General features: G+C 46.1%; 1 protein-coding gene across 1 annotated transcript in view; it reads right to left on the bottom strand.

Annotated features, from left to right (window-relative positions):
• The window catches only part of rint1 (RAD50 interactor 1), a 58933-nt gene that overhangs the window by 5962 nt on the left and 38512 nt on the right, over window positions 1-14459 (bottom strand). Inside the window, exons 10-14 of the mRNA XM_030113562.1 lie at window positions 11777-11871; window positions 11388-11492; window positions 10966-11186; window positions 9415-9595; window positions 4237-4355 (exon numbers count right to left, since the gene is read on the bottom strand). Coding sequence (XP_029969422.1) covers window positions 4237-4355; window positions 9415-9595; window positions 10966-11186; window positions 11388-11492; window positions 11777-11871 — 721 coding nt within the window. The remainder of the gene's footprint in view (window positions 1-4236; window positions 4356-9414; window positions 9596-10965; window positions 11187-11387; window positions 11493-11776; window positions 11872-14459) is intronic.

Raw genomic sequence — 14459 nt, 5'->3', positions numbered from 1 at the left:
ATTTAATCTTGAGAGGGTTTTTTTTTTTTTTTTTTTTATTTCAGACCCTCCAAAGCGAACTGTAAAACAAACAGTTCATTCAGTAGCTGCATCTTTATCAGCTGAGGAGCTGAGGACAGTTGAGCCTGAGAAACAGCATCACAAGGCAAGGCGAGGAGAACGCTGTGGGGAATGCTGCTCACTGCCACCTGAGTACCCTGTGACCACCTGATGGTGGACTTCGTGGAGCTGCTCTGTTTCAGATCAGACAGACCATCACAGGGCCCTTCCCCTCCTGGCTGAAGGGCCTCTCCACTCTTCTGGCTGAACCCAGGTGACTGGATCCAGGTGAAGGACTTCTGCAGGAAACACTGGAAGGCCAGGCAGTGGCCAGGTCCAGGTCCTGCTGGACTCATGCTGCCTTTAAGGTAGCAAAGCGAGCTACCTGGAGCCAGGCGAGTCACTGTAAGCCTTTCCCAGCACCACCCTGACTCCAACAGCTGATCTCCCAGCCACAGGGCAGAATAATCCCTGAGATCAGCTCCTGTGTGAGGTAGTCCACCCTCCACCAGGCAACGGTGAAGATGTTCCTGCTCCTGAGGGTGCTGCTGCCCAAACCACAGTGGCCCCCCTGCTTCGTTGCAGACGTATGGTGGACCTCACAGGACTCCAGGACAGCCTGTGGCGGAGAGCTGCCCCTGTGGTAGCTCCAGAGTCACATGATGCCAACTGTACTGTTTGTGCTTTTAAGACTTATGCTGCCTCCGCTAACACTTTACCATTCCTTGTTCCTTGTTCCTGTTCCTCTCCAGGATTCTCTCTACACGTTTCTGCATGCAGGCAGGAATAGCACTGGCACAGAGCTGCAACATCCTTGGTTCTCACTCTAACCCTTAGCCTTAGCCTTAGTCTCACCCTTACACTTTCCCTCTCCTTTTCAGCAGCATTCTAAGGAGGTGTCTTCCCTTAGCATGGCACCATTCATAACCAGCATGAGAGCATGAGAGCCTCACTAGTCTTGTTACTGATGGATTTGACCTCCTCATGGAGGAGCAGAAGGCTGTGTGTCCTGGGCCTGCTGAACAGAGTGGCCCTGGACCTCCTTCTTGAAGAGAAAGAGGGGTTTGCCCTCTCATAGGTGATCAGCACTGCTCCTGGGTTCCTGACATCTCAGAGAACATGACTAACGTAGACACTCAGCTGTCTTCTCTGCTTGCTGAATTGAGCTCTCAGGAAACGGGTGTCCCCTTGTCTGGATGGGACTTCTGGGATGGCTGACTGAGGGCAGCTGGCGAGCTTGGCTTACTAAGGTTGCTGGCATGCTTGCTATTTTCCTGTCGATTCTGGGGGTTTTCTCCTGCTGCATTATTCCCCTGGTCCGTTGTCTGGTTGCTCGCATGTTCACAACTACTTTGGCTCATTATACTTTGCTTCATTCCACTGAACTGTTTGCATCCTTGTTCGCTCACCTTTCTGATGATTCTGATGATGATGATGCTGATGATTTGGGGTTGATTGACTGATGTGGGGTGTCTGTTGGCATCTCCCATGTGTTGAAGTTGATTAAACCGTGGTTGATTTAATCAAAAGGGGGGAATGTAATGGAAATTTCTCATGTATGCATGCTTTTTCTCACTTGTAGTGCTCACAGAGGTATTTTTGTAAACAACCGTAGCTCACACACTCAGATGTGTGGGGAACCATGAATGCTTTGTCTAGAATTTACTTTTCCTGATAATCTTAGCGTAGCAGCTGCGGCACTCGTGGGAGTCTTCCTGTGTCCAGGCTACGGCTGGGTGCAGTCAAGGCCCCTGGGAGTGAACGTAGCAGATAGTTATTAGAGGCTTGCACGCCCCTGCGAGGGCAGAACTCACTCTGTTACTCTGTTGACTGCGTGACTTCTCCTGCTGTACAGCATAATAAAAGATACCAAAACGAACTCACCGGCGGAAGCCCTTTATTAAATAAAATTGCCATAACAGCACATTTACGTATGTGGCACAAAACCGCGTTACACTGAATATTATTTTTTATCTCCAGACTCCGCGGCTCGTCCAGATTTACAGTGAAGTGTTTCGGCGTGAAGCCACATCGTCCAGATAAACATTCAGCTCCATCAGAACTGTTTAAAAATCGAATTTCAGAAGCTAAAACTTTATTTTAACCCAAACCCTAGAACACACAAAGAAATCACCAGCGCGCTCGCTCTCCACATGATTTAAAAAGCAACAGGAGATGACTGAAGCCTACAGTACTGCTAATTATATCCAAATCTTGAAGCTTTTTTCACATTCTAGATGAGTATTTGCTGACATTGTAAATCTGCAGAGAAGCACCGGACAGCGCCGAGTCAGTCTCTCACTCGGAGTGACTCACATTTCCGTGCTGGAATGGAGGGACGTTTGCGTGTCGGAATAGCAGTATTTCGGAATGGTGATGTGTCTAAATGGTGGTGCGTCGGAATGTCGGAGCGGCAGCATGGAGCCACTCAACAGGGCGTTAAAGGGATGCTTCAACATTTTGGCAAATTGGCCCATTTAGCGCAATTCCTTCGTCATTTTCAGAGGTGAGTCGGGGAAGGTTTTCGGGACGGACACAATGGAGGTGGATGGTATTTTTGTTCCCCCTCGTCAAACTCATCAAATATACAATCCAACAACCCCAAAACACTTTGGTGGACACGTTATAATCCACACATTCACTACGCTGTGGAATATTAATGCAAATTTACCAGATTGAGTTGTTTATGTGAAGATTGCTCAGACGGAACTACTTACTAAACATGGCGTCTGGGCGTAGTGATTTCAAAAGAAAAAGTAGTTCCCAGTATTTGCTTCAGTGTCGTAACGCTACAGTATTATTTGTTGGTGTTCCACAGCGTAGTGAATGTGTGGATTATAACGTGTCCACCAAAGTGTTTTGGGGTTGTTGGATTGTATATTTGATGAGTTTGACGAGGGGGAACAAAAATACCGTCCACTTCCATTGAGTCTGTCCTGAAAACCTTCCCCGACTCACCTCTGAATAAACAACAGCTCGCCCTCACAGAAACACTAAGTATTCTGTTTGAAATGACCAAGGAATTGCGCTAAATGGGCCAATTTGCCAAAATGTTGAAGCATCAATTTAAAGGCTCATCCATGGTTCAAATGTCCGCGTCCACTTTGGTGCCTCCGATCCACCGATGCCAGGCGCTTTCTCCCAGGATGCATTCTGGGCTCAGAGCATTCCATGCAGGCCACTGATCCACGCATCCTCAAGAAGCTTTTCTGGCACTCCAGACTGTTTATCTGCTCCTTTATTACAAATTATTTAGAGAAAATGAAGCACATACGTGGTCAGTATTTTATAATTTAGTATCAAAGTTTATTTAGGCTTTTTTTTTTCCTGTTTCTGAATGGCGGCGCGGCGCCGGTGTGATTAGATACTTTCACTTCTGTCGGCAGAGCTTCTCCTCCCTCCAGACAGAGTCTGCTCTCTCCGTCCACCAGTTTTTCTCTCTCGGTGTGTCTGTGGGAGCCATCAGGCTGGAGCTCCGCCTGCCGTCACTTTTACCGTCATGTTGTGTTTGCTGTGGCGCTCTGGCGATGCATATACCAGTGCCACCTGCGCACAACGCGCAATGCAGTCACAAAATCTGGCTGCTGCGCGGACGTCCGCGGATCGGTCCGCCGGACCCCAGCGGACAGGAATTCATGACGATTTTTACGTCACGCGGACCAACGCGGACATGTGAAGCGTGGACGGGCCTTCAGTTAGCAGTTATTAACTGGTTAAAGGGCGTCGGTTATCGGTCATAAAAAAAAAAATTGAAAATGTGCATCCCTAGTATCCATGGAGACAAACAAGGCCGGTGGAAACACAAGGAAACCGAGTGGAGTCCAGTACCGTAGGGTGGAGTGGAGCGGAGCAGGTAGGGTCGGTGGAAACACGCCGTCAGACTGCTGCCCCCACCCGGTCCCGGGGAAGCGGTAGGAAATGGATGGATGGAAATACATGTTTGGAATCATAGCTGTTTTTTTAAAGAAATGTTGACCTGTGTCAAGAACTCCGAAATTCTTCAGGCTTTACTCTTTCTTTGGTAAAGGTGAATCCTAATTCCAAATTAATAGTTTAACCTATCTTATGAAAGGGAAATCAATAAACCAGCTGTCACTTCCTGTGCAACAGGCAAGGCATGTCCGATCCCAATTCTTTTCATAATTAATTCATAATAGTTAATCATGAATTACTACTGACAGCTCCAATGCCACTTACTGTTTGAAGAAGTTCTCAGGTCTTTTGCAGTAGTGTCCAAACAATGGAAAGAGATTTCTGGACATGTCGAACTGCAGCTGAGCAGCCCCACCATCACTGAAGTGATTGGACAGGATCACCTGGGAGACAGATGAAAGCACAGAGACTGAATTACGTTATACAGAAGCAAACACTCAAAGAACATAAAACGCTTCATTTCCACTTGCTACAGTTTGGAGACTATCGATGCTTCACTGTGAAACTCAACTAGAAACACCGCTTTAAGGACTGGAGGAACATACAGAGTGACCAACAAGTCCAAAACGATGGAGAGAGAGAGAGAGAGAGAGAGAGAGAGAGAGAGAGAGAGAGAGAGAGAGAGAGAGAGAGAGAGAGGCTGTTTCTCAACACATATACTTGTCCATGCGTGCGTTCTCTCGTACTCGTGAAACGTCATCAAGTCCTGATCCCGTTCACAGTACGCATCTCACCAAGCACGCATGAAATACCCGGATGTGGACCAACTCCGCCCACTTTACGAGTCTGCATCGGACCAGACTTGTGCAGACTTGAGAAGAGAAATTACCCAGAATACATTTCACAAGACGAGTCGGAGGCGTAAACACACAGTGGTGAGTAAAAAAAACTCTGAAATATTGTTCAACAGAAGGTAGTTTTGATGGTGTTTTAGGCGAGAATGTAGCTGTTTAGAATGTTGATCTGGGCTCAGTGTCTCCACATCAAGCTCATTTGAAAATTTGTTCAGATGATTTTGGACATTTGTGGAGCGGACAGCGGTCCCCGGTGACCCAGGGTGACCCAGGGTGACCCAGGGTGACCCAGGGTGACCCAGGGTGACCCGGTGCTCAGCTGCTTCATGCCGACTGCGGCAGGCTGTGACTCTCTGCTGAGGTGTAACAGGAGATAAGGATCGTTTAGTGTGAATCCAGTGGGTCTGGATCCACTTTAATCTGTTTCAGCTGAAGGAAAAGTTCAGGTTTCAAGCTGTTTAACTGAACTTTAATGTTTAAAGGAGGTGATGTTAATGTTGACCATGAAGTTCCGTCTCTGGAGTAAACGTCTTCTACTGGCTCTACTGCTGAATGTTGAGCCTTCAGACTAAAACCATGAACTGTTTCAATCAAGGAACCACTGAGGAACCAGAAGCTGGTCCAGAGGTGGTCTGTAGCCAGATGTGGATGGAGGGAGGTTTGTTTTTCAGTGCTTCAATTAATGCACGTATGAGCAACTTGGTAGTGTGTGATTCTTTTTGTCTTTATGTCCTCCTCAGAGACTTGGGGATCTCTTCAGGGTTGGATGTGACGCCAAACAAGCTAAAAATGAAAGAGGCACAATCCCAGGTATCTGACCTTGACACCAGAGATGCTTCCTGTGATTGATATATGATCTTATCATGGTCAGAATTCAGTGTCCTTCATGTTTACTTACTATCACTATTGCAACAACTCACCAGCAGGGTCAAAGTAACCTGTCTCACCACGGTCTAAACCAGGTCACGGGCCCTATTAGTGGGCGAACAATCCAATGCTGGGTGAATTCTGCTTCACAATGATTGGAAGAAAAGGCTCCTGGGTGCAGCAGGTCTGAGTCTCCACCTCCACCCAGCAGAACCCAGCTGGTGGAGACAGGAACAGCTGGTTCATGGTGGATCTGAGCAGGACCAGGGCCTCATCACATCCCAGGTTGTCAATATAGGCCTCAGTAAAGCTCCCTTTGGCGTCACAGACACTCTGTAGTATGATGGAGGGAAAACTCTGTTTAGGCAAAAGATGTGTCTGTGGATCTACAGGAGGAAGAATTCTGACGTGGCTTCATCAGCGACTCCAGCAGGACGGAAAAATGCCTGAAGACCAGGAGAGCAAAGCTGCAGGTTCCTCCAGCCGCTCCGGTCTGGAAGCGGATCAGTTCATCCCCAACACTGAGGACAGTCCAGCAGAACCCGCCCGGAACCAGACCGAAGCTTCTCACTCCATCCAGGGGATTTTTCCTGGAGCAGAATCTGTAGCAATATAACGATGTTCTCCCTGGAGAACCCTGAAGACTGGAGTCACATCACCACCTTATCACTGACCTGTGCATGTTGTTGTTGTTGTTCCTGGTAAATAACAGAAAGAACTGTAGAATCTTTAAAAACATATCACTTTTTAACCTCCTCATGTTTCTAACTTATTTTTGCTTTTACTCTTGAAGGTTCTGTTGAAGTTTGTTAAATAAAGTTTCCTTAAACTCCTGACTTTCTTTGTTATACGACTGGGGACCCAAAAGAAACCGGAATTCGGTCATAAAGTACTAATACTAATGAGCTTCGACTTCTGGCCGTCAGATGTGCTGCAGGTAATCCTCTTGCATATCTGTGAAAAATCTGAGATCCCACGCACTGTCACAAACTGTTTACAGTAACAGAGGGCCGCGCCCCTCTGCGATTTTTCCACAATGGCGACAGTGACTGGGAAGCCAGAGCAGCGCGCGAACATTAAATTCTGCTTTTTGCTGGAAAAACAGCAGCAGAAACACTCAGCTTGTTGGAGCAAGCCTACAAGGATGATGCTCTGTGGAAGCCGCAGGTCTGTGAGTGGTTCAGGCGGTTTGAGAAGGGCCAGATGTCCATTGAGGATCAGCCCACATCAGGACGACCCTCCACCTCCCGCACAGCCCAAACTGTTGGGTAAATTGAAGCGGCTGTGATGGCGGATCGAGGCCGGGGCGTTGGAGAGGTGCTGATCTGACGGGGGTCTCCTGGGGTCCCTGCCAGAGGATCATAAGCCAGGATTTGGGGCCGTGCCGGGTCTCTGCCAAAATGGTGGCGCCTGCTCACACCGGAGCAGAAGGAGACTGGCGTGGACGTGTGCCGGCAGATCAGACGGCAGCTGGAGGACGACGCCGGGCTGCTGTCCAAGGTCGTCACCGGGGACGAGACGTGGTGCTGCAGTATGATCCAGAGAACAAACAGCAGTCCAGCCAGTGGAAACACCACGGATCCCCTCGGCCAAAGAAAGCGCGTCAGGTCCGCTCAGCGTGAAAACAATGCTGAGCTGCTTCTCGGCTGTCCAGGGTCTCGTCCACAGCGAGTCCGTCCCTCCAGGTCAGACTGTAAACCAGGACTACTACAGGAAGTCCTCAGACGCTCCGTGAGGATGTGAGGAGGAAGCAGAGCGTCGTGGCGGAGTGGAGCCGGTTGATCCACCACCACAGAGCGCCAGCGGACACGGCGCTGCGCCTCACGCAGTTTCTGGAGAAGAATGAGATGAATCTCCTCTCCCATCCGCCTGATTCTCCAGATGAAGCCTCCAGTGACTTTTTCTTGTTCCCCAGGTTGAAGAAGCAGCTGAAGGGACAGCGGTTTGCAGATGTGGAGGAGGGGACAGAAAAAACGCAGCCAGCAAAAAATGGCACAATTACGCACGAGTCTGACGACACATTGGTGAAGTGGGAGACACGGCTGGAGCGCTGCATTAATGCGGATGGAGATTATTTTGAAGGCGACGGTGGTGTTTTATTTTGAAATGGAAGAAATAAAAAGTTACAGTCAAATTCCGGTTTCATTTGGTTGCGCCCTCGTACACCTGTTTATGATTAATATCTCTCTTTGCTCAACAGTATAACACATTTCTGTATTCACTGAAGCAAGAACTGAATGGTGCCAATGATGTGTTTATCTATAGAAGTAGGGCTGGACGATATGGCCAAAAGTTTTATCATGATATAGTTCATAATTTCGGTCGATACGATATAATTCCGATATCGATATAAATAATACAAAAGCCTCAGAAAAACTGTGAAGAATCATGTACATAATGTACTTCCTGTAAAACTAGAAAGTATTTATCCAGGAAGCTCCTCCAGTATAACATTTAGAAATAAAAACTACAGTAAATTAAATGTTTACCTTTTATTTAAGAAATATGAAATCACTGTCAAATAAACGTAAGTTTCACCTTTTTCAATATAAATAGCTTTAACTTTACACTTAAATACAGTTATGTTATTGTTATGGATTCAAACAAAGGTTCAACCAGGAAGGAAAATGAAAGAGCTCAGAATTACTAAGGTTAAGTACAGAATTACTTCAGGTTGTAGTGATTATGGTGACACTGCAGCGAATCCCTGTACTGTTTTTTTTCTTGTGGAATTTGTCTTCACTGTTGCAGCTTCTTGTAAATTGCAGCCGGTCCCTGAACCCCGCAGAACTACCAGCTTTGTTTCTGCTGCTTCATAGACAGATACTTTTAATGAAAATGAGCTTGCAGCCTGTGGTCCAGCTCACAGCGATGGGATGGAGGCTCCTCTGTGTGTTACTGACGTTTAGTTAAAGAGTTATTGAGACTGAAAGTCCACATCTGTCAACATGCTGCTAACTTTACTGGACTGTTCAGTGAATGATATTCCTAATTCGTGGCCACTAATTAGTATTTCGTGCGCACAATTTATTATTTCGTGCCACAAATTATCTTGTGGAAGCTTGTTCAGTCGCGTTTACATCAGGAGTTCTCATTTTGGAGCTCAAACTTACCGGAGGAGCTCAGCTGGTAGCCTGAGCCGAGGACGGCCAGCTGTGGTGTGCCGGGTAGTGATCACTCTCTGCGGCACTTTCTGTTCGGCTTAACAGCAGTTAGTGATTGTTAAACGCATACTGTAATGCACTATAGCGAATATTTGTTTTAAACTCATATCACCGTTATTGAATAAAAATATACCGCGGTATGTATTGATATCGAAATTCTGTCCAGCACGATATAGAAGATATATTAGACTGATGTAAAACAGTCATCATGAAGACCGGAGCAGACGGAGGACAGAAGGCACACAGGGATGACAGGCAGTAAAACAAACAGTGAAATAATTGTATTAGTAGAAATGAAGTTGAATAACATGTCTATAAACCTGTATCTATAGCTCGCATTAATTAAAATAGGTAGGAATTCAAACAACCCTGTCCAGACAGAAATATAAACCTCTCTTGTGACTTTAGGACATTTCATGATTAGAGCAGCAAATCATGAAATGATTAGAGCAGCAAAAATATAAGCAAAAATATAAGCAAAATGTTTTAAGTGGTGGTCTGGTTGAGTTTAAAGACGACTCGGTGCTTCACGGTCTGGAACAGGGAACTTTTCGATATCCCTGGCCTGTGTGTCTCGGCTGCTGTGTGTTGTGGACGTCCAGCGGCTCGTCTCTCACCTCTTGGTAGATGAAGCTGTCCAGTCTCTCGGCCAGGCCCTGCCAAGCCAGCTGGAAGAGAGAGAAACTGAGGACCTGATGAAGGTTCAACAGTCTGTCTCGCAGACAAAGCATCATGGGACACGCTGAACTGGACAGGGACATGGTGGACTGGTCATGCTGGGACGGCAGGGACAGCCACCTAAAGCAACAAAGGAGAAAGTGAGCACAGCGGTGAGCTCTGGTGTCAGTCAGTCTCACGGCTCTTCTCTGATAGGTTCTGTACCGAGGTTATGGACATCACCTCCGATTCTGGGGAAAACAGTGACGGACACCACTCCACAAAACACACACCTGTTTCTTTTCTCTCACTATTCTCTAAAATCCCCCCAAAAACTTTTAATAATGATTCGACAACGCTGTAGAAGAATTCAACCTGTCAGACAGTCAGTATGGATTTAGAGTAAATGGTCAACGTCACTCGCTCCCACTGAAGAAATGACAAATTCTAGAGACAACAAAAAACTTGCAGCAGGAGTTTTCATTGATCTGAAGAAGCATTCAATAATATAAACCAATTTAATCATATTGATCAATAAACCGGAGAAGTATGGAGTCAGAGGAGTCGACTTTAAATCTATGGAAAACTAAATTAAGATTTTTGAAGACTGGTCCTTTCAGGTTGCTGGTTTAAAACCCAGGGAGACTGGTCCTTTCAGGTTGCTGGTTTAAAACCCAGGGAGACTGGTCCTTTCAGGTTGCTGGTTTAAAACCCAGGGAGACTGGTCCTTTCAGGTTGCTGGTTTAAAACCCAGGGAGACTGGTCCTTTCAGGTTGCTGGTTTAAAACCCAGGGAGACTGGTCCTTTCAGGCTGTTGGCCCTGGACTCTGGAAACTCTTGCCCTTGTCTCTCCGCATGGCCAAGTCTATGGACTCCTTCAAAACAGACTTGCGGACCATTTTATTTAGAGAAGCTCTTAGATAATCTTTCATTAGCTAAATCTGATATGCACAACTGTATGTTAGTCTTTTGCCTTGCTCTGTAAAGCACTTTCACAATTAAGAGTTTTACAAATAAACTTTACTTACTGTTTTTTCTTCACACATAATTCTGAAGTTTAGATAAAGTAAATGCTGTAAAACAGCCTCGGTGCAGCAGCAGCTGCAGCTGACAGTGTAAAGTTCCCTCATCTGTAACGCTGTTCAGTTTCATTTGAATGGAATGGAGACATGTAAACTGTATTTTCTGAAAAGTAGTGACACTTTCAAAAATTGCAGAGGAACGGAAATCATGCGTTTTAGTGCCAGTGTCTATCTAACAGTACATATGATCTTAAACACATCAAATATCCAAAATTCCATAGAATTCAACATTTAATGGACTTTTTTAAAATACTCAGACTTCAGTCTGGGCATAACAGCTGGGAGCCCCATCCCAGAATCCACTGTTGCTCAACAAAAATACAATCATTTAATCTGATAGAACAACAATGGCCCAGACATTGTTGGCTCCAAACAGAGACAAGCAGGTAAAAAAAGAATCAAGTCTTCATCGAGAGGTTACAGAATCACCTGTCTTGACAGTAAGGTTTGGCTTTTTCTGTGATTTCTCTCATGGTCCACTCCAGCAGCCTCCCCAGCATGTCTCCTTTCAGACGGTCCAGCAGGGCCAGTTCCCCGTCGAACAGAGAGCCCTCCAGAGACGCCAGGCGGCCCAGCTCCATCACGCCCAGGCCCTTGAGCAAGGCGTCCTCGCCCAGGGAAACGGCCGCCTGCTGGAGCTGCAGGAAAAACTGAACAAAAGGAGACAAAACACTAACGCCCTCCGCCTCTGGCTGTCTTCTCACGTTTTAGTTCTTCCAAATGAAATGTGGCTCTTGTGCAGTGTTTGGTAGGTACAGTGGATGGAATAGCTGCCAAACTAACAAACTACAGCCGGTAACTGATGAACTGAACCCTTCCTGAGGAAGGTAGAATCATTATTTTAAACACACCACATTGTCTCCCCAGTCTGCCAAGATGGTTGAAATGTAGTTGACAGCATTGAGGATGGCACAATATCGAAAGCCAAGAGGGCAGCGAGACTCTTCCTTCATCACCTGGGAACAGAAGAACAAATTATGAAGCATCTCCAACCCGTTCGGTCACGCAATCCCTGCCAGCACAAGAGAGCTTTCTTCATCACGTTACCATCTGTGGAGGGTAATGACTGGTTAATGATGGTAGGGGGCAGCCCCCTGGACCCAGGACCCCCAGCCCCGGCCATGTCCGGGCGGCACCCACCGATCCAGGGCCCCCGGAGACCCTGCCCCACCGCCGCCAGGCAGCCCCAACAACCGGCGCCATTTTCACATTTTCTACCAGCGCTGACGGTCAATCCTACCTGAGTGAGTCGTATACGGAAATCATCCACGAGCTCCCTTTGCAGCCCCAGAAACTTCAGCTGGGCAGAGGGACAGGGCAGGGCTTGATACCGATCTGAGTCACAAACGCAGGAAAAACGCTTGAATTTAAGAGAATGATGACATTGGTGTGCAGTTCAGAGGCACAACTGGCTCAAAATAAACATTTCAGTTTGAATTCTTTTGTGGTTTTGTCTCATCTTTAATCACTGAAGGCGGTTTGCTCAGCCCTGTTGTTGCAGAGCCCCCGTCCTGCCGGCTGAATCCTCTGGCTCTGCTCCTACACCCCTGATGGCATCCCTGGGCTGGGCTCGGTGCGTGCAGAGGACAGAATCACTGGACTCAGGACTGTTAAATCAGGGAGGTCACTGAAACATGCAGGGCAGGGGGTCTGCAGGACCAGGGCTGGGCACCCCTGATTTAAGGTTTCAGGCAGTTCTGGGGCCTGATGCACAAAACCAAGAGAGAGAATTAAGCTGGGACATCTTGGTTATCCTGGATGATCCGCCTACCATGGAGATTTATTCTGTGGAGCTAGCCTGCTCCCGACCAGGACCAGGTCCAGGATTTATTCAGTCTCATCCTTTTTTCCAGTCAGAAGTCCCACGAATGGAAACCAATATTTATTCTCCTCTGACTACACATTGTTCTCACATTCAACCAGACCCACTGTCAGGATTTAAACGTGTGATCAGCAATTCAATCATTTCAGTTTCCCTTTGATCTGAGATGATTTGTAATCATTAGATAAGAGTTATATAGACTATATATAAATACACATGCCATACAAGTTAAAATAAAAACTGAAGCGTATCATGATGTTCCTTAATTACCTCCGCCAAGGAGGTTATGTAATCACTTCAGTTTGTTGGTTGGTTGGTTTGTTAGCAACATTATGGAAAATATTATGGACGGATTACAATTAAACTTAGTGGAAAGGTGGGTCTTGGGCTAACTTAGAATCCATTACATTTTGGTGATGGTCACTGTCTGGATCCAGGAATTTTTTAAAGGATTCTTTATCATTGACAGATAGGGTGTACTGCCCAGCGGAACTTTTGTTTTAGTTCCTAGTCGGACCTGTTTCACGGACGGAACAGTGGCGCAGCAGCACGACAAAATCGCCACAAGTTGGCTTCTCTTCAAAACTTGATCAGAGCTTTGTCTGTAAGTGATTTCACTCGATGTTGGACTGTGTGTTTCCTTTGTTATGCATCTCTGCATGTCTGTCAATGTGTTGTTGTTTTTATTTCTGAGTTTCGTTAGGGCGACGACTTTCATTTGACCAGTGTAGTACTGTATCTGTCCAGCAGAGGGCCTCAGTACTACGTCTTAAATTGAAGACTTTCTGTACATCTGCTTAGTTATATTTATATCTGGTGTTCTTATTGTTGTCGGTGACTGAGGCTGTGTTCGAAACCGCATACTTACGTACTACTCATACTAACTTATTGAGTATGCAGTGTGTTTACACTGGCAGTATGCGATTTTGAGTATGCGAGAAGTTCCCGGATGCATACTGCATTCGCCAGAAATGTTGAGTATACATCGTGTGTTCACTACTCATACTGAAATTGCCCAAGATGCAACGCGACGGACATTTGAATAAACTTTATTCAGTTCACAATGATTGTTTCTTCATGATGTACATTTAGCAAGCTGAGTATGGTTCTAGATTTAATCTTCCCTCCATTGTTTGTGCTCGTAGGTATGTTATGTTGCGAGATTTTTGATTGCATTGACAATGATTAAAAATAGTAAAAACAAAAAACAAAAAAAAAAAAAAAAAACCTTACATCTGAGAACAAGTCCATGCTGAAAGCGACCATGATGGACCGAAGACGGCGAGCCGATCTTTGTTGAAGAGCCGAAAAAACTCTCCGTCGGTAAAGCATCATAATTGGCATAATAAGTGGTCCGTTAACGGGACACCGGTCCAAACGGCGATGTTAAGCGAGATATATTGCTGAAAGATTGCCTTCTTGTTTTCAAAGTAAAAGCACAGATTTATCACTGAGGTTGTTTTGCATGAGAAAGGGAAAGGGGTGGTTTATTTTGGTGAAAATAACCGGAAGTGCGTTGCTCACTGCGGCTGGCTTGAATTTCTCCGAATTCGTCCGAACAAAATCCTAAACGGCTGGTATTCGGACAAATAAACGACACACTCGGGCTCTAAACCACCACTTTGTCGCCTAATTTAAAAAAAATCTCGATGAAGTTATACATTTGACGAGTTTAGAGCTAAAGTGAAATCAGCTTTAGCAGATCGATTCCTGCTCATGGAAGAAGTGCAATGCATTGTGGGTTATTATGTAGTATGCTGTAGTGTAAACGCTTCGCATACTGTTTGATGGACTGAGTAAGCAGGATGCAGGATGGATAGTATGAGTATGTAAGGATGTAGTAGACAGTATGCGGTTTCGAACACAGCCTGATTTGACCTGCGGCGGAGGTCTGTGCTCTCTGAGTGCCAAATTCTAGTTAAATAATAAATCACAGCAGTACAGCATCAGCTCCTTTAACTGCAGTTACAGTCACATCCCTGATGGGGGGGCTAATGGGTCTGTTGTCCTGGGTAAGGGGGGGGGGGGTGCTAGGATGGCAAAAGCACCTCCAAGAAATGTTTTTTTTGGTTGTTAATTCTTTTTTTTTTTTTTTTTTTTT

This window comes from Salarias fasciatus, chromosome 17 (assembly GCF_902148845.1).
Source record: "Salarias fasciatus chromosome 17, fSalaFa1.1, whole genome shotgun sequence".
In the NCBI taxonomy this organism is placed as follows: domain Eukaryota; kingdom Metazoa; phylum Chordata; class Actinopteri; order Blenniiformes; family Blenniidae; genus Salarias; species Salarias fasciatus.
This window is presented reverse-complemented; position numbering and strand designations above follow the sequence as displayed.